The following is a 2308-nucleotide window of genomic DNA, read 5'->3' as shown; positions in this document are numbered from 1 at the left end:
GTCTCTCTGAATGGCAGCACAGCCTTCTGATACATCAACCACTCCTCCCAGTTCTGTGTTGTCAATTTATGTTTTTTTGTGTCATCTATTTATGTTTAGTGTGCCAGTCTCCTACTGTTAGATAAATAGCTGTCATTTATGCAATCCATATGTTTCTTTTTCTCCAGGCATACGATATTTGCAAGCAACACTTCATCCTTGCAAATCACGCAGTTGGCTAACTCAACCACGAGGCAGGACCGATTTGGTGGTCTCCATTTCTTCAATCCTGTGCCTATGATGAAGCTTGTGGAGGTAAGTGTCTTACAGCATCATCACCATAATCACTGTAGCACAGCAATGCAGTTGTCGCTGAGAATTCAGTCAGATGAAAGAGCAGATCTCGATTTGCAGCGCTTCTGATAGAGAATAAGCTACCTCTAGGGATAACAGTGATGCAGTCTCTGTTGAAGGGTGGTTTGGAGGTAACTCCTTGAGTCTCAAGGCTCCAAAGTTCTCTGCTGAACTGCTGTTTCAAGTTATCATTTCAGGCATACAAGCAGGCTGATTAGTAAGAACTACTGACAGCTTCAACAAAATCAGTCAAGGACTGGCAGAAGAATTTGATTGTTACCATCATGGAGATGAATAGAAAATGACATAAGATAAAATGTTACTGCTGTCTGACTTTAGAAACAAAGTCAGTCATGTTTGTTTCGTGTTCCACATGATTTGTCTGGAAGTATTACAGTGTTTCCCAGCCATTAGGGAAGTGTAAAAAGTTTTTACATAACTCTTCAGACTTCTTTTCTAAACATGCTCTATTTAGCTACACTGTGCAATTTTTAGTAATACTGCAATGCAGAGCAGAATAAAAAATAATATGATAGAAGAGTTTATCTGAGCGTAAGGATCACATTGCAGAAAAAACAAAAGGTCTCCTCCATTTCTCGCCTTCCTCCATATGGCTGACCTTGATCAGCGTATAAACTCTTCAGTAAGTGAAAATAAACTTTTCCTTTTGGCCATTCTGCCCCAAAGTTTCATGTACTTCATGCCTTTAAATACTGTAAATCTTTTTCCTGCATCCCATGAGTGGTGAGTTCTAGTGTTGCTTTGGTGACAAACAGATCAAATATATTTTGTCTAGCTTTTGAACTCCTGAGATTCACTTTATTGTATTTTTTGGTTGTTACCCATTAAAATGGGAATGGTTTATTTCCCCTTAAAATAATGCAGTTGTTCTCTCTGTGTCTTTGAGTGTATCATTTTCTTCCTCTCGCCTTTAAAATGTTTGAACCTTTTGGCTGAAATGAACAAATATGTTTCAGGCTGCCTGATGAGAACTTGAACACTTGTAAATTCTCCCTCACTAACTTCTGTACCCATGTTGGAGTTTTTTTAAGTTTAATATTGCATCCTGTATATTGTGACTAAATGCTCTGGGGAAATGTTGTAAGAAGGAAAGGAGGAATTTTATAGGTGTCGTCAGAGATAACAGAAATCTTTAGTATCATTTCTTAGACTGATATAGGCTTCATTGATTTCTGTGCTAAACACTACTTATTGGCAGTAATTTATTTCTATGGATGAAGTATTCTCTGCTTGTCTCAAGGCTAAACCAATTGATAGTCTTTAGAAATCTAAACTACACCTCTGTGAGATTTGAAAAATACTGAAGATATCTATCATCATTTGTAAAAAAAACAAAGCGGAGCAAGCCCTGTCTGACTGCTCAATCTTTATAATTGGTGGGTTTTTTTCACCTGACTTATGAATGTCCTGCCCCAATGTTACTGCAGCTGATGAGCAGTATTGGAAGAACTTTAAAACACAGACATTATGCTTTCAGTGACTTGATCTTGAAAGGCACCAATATTAGTAAATAAATACACTTTCTAAAGCTTTGCTTTTTTTTCAGATCTGCTGCTGTAAATTGGGATTGGCATTCCCAAATGCTGTAGAGCAACATTTTCTATGTAGAAAGGATATTTCAGTTGAAATAATCAGGGGAAAATCAAGAGAATCACTCAAACTATGAAAGATACTACTGAAATTGCCAGTCATTTGTCATGAACGCTGTCCTTCATGGGTCACAAAATTGCAGTGCCTTTGGGTCCTATGTGCTCTTTTCATAGATTTTTGATCTCATGCTCAGAAGCACATAGCTTTGAGGGGATTTCTTTCTCTAATAATCCAAAAGGCTAGTGCTAATATTTCAAAGTTCTGAAAAACTCATTCCTGAAGCTGTTGCAGTCTTATGTAAATATCTGATATTTTATCTAATGTGAAAGTAAAAGAACACTATTTTTTCATGCTGAGGAACACG

At 37.2% G+C, this 2308-nt stretch overlaps 1 protein-coding gene across 1 annotated transcript in view; it reads left to right on the top strand.

Moving 5' to 3' along the window:
• Positions 1–138: 138 nt before the first annotated feature.
• The window catches only part of HADH (hydroxyacyl-CoA dehydrogenase), a 9551-nt gene continuing 7381 nt past the window's right edge, over positions 139–2308 (top strand). The window contains exon 1 of the mRNA XM_009874602.1: positions 139–294. Coding sequence (XP_009872904.1) covers positions 139–294 — 156 coding nt within the window. The remainder of the gene's footprint in view (positions 295–2308) is intronic.

The sequence above is a fragment of the Apaloderma vittatum genome, unplaced genomic scaffold (assembly GCF_000703405.1).
Source record: "Apaloderma vittatum isolate BGI_N311 unplaced genomic scaffold, ASM70340v1 scaffold45618, whole genome shotgun sequence".
Taxonomy (NCBI): Eukaryota; Metazoa; Chordata; class Aves; order Trogoniformes; family Trogonidae; genus Apaloderma; species Apaloderma vittatum.
Note: the sequence above shows the minus strand (reverse complement) of the source record. Positions and strands in the feature narration are given on the sequence as shown.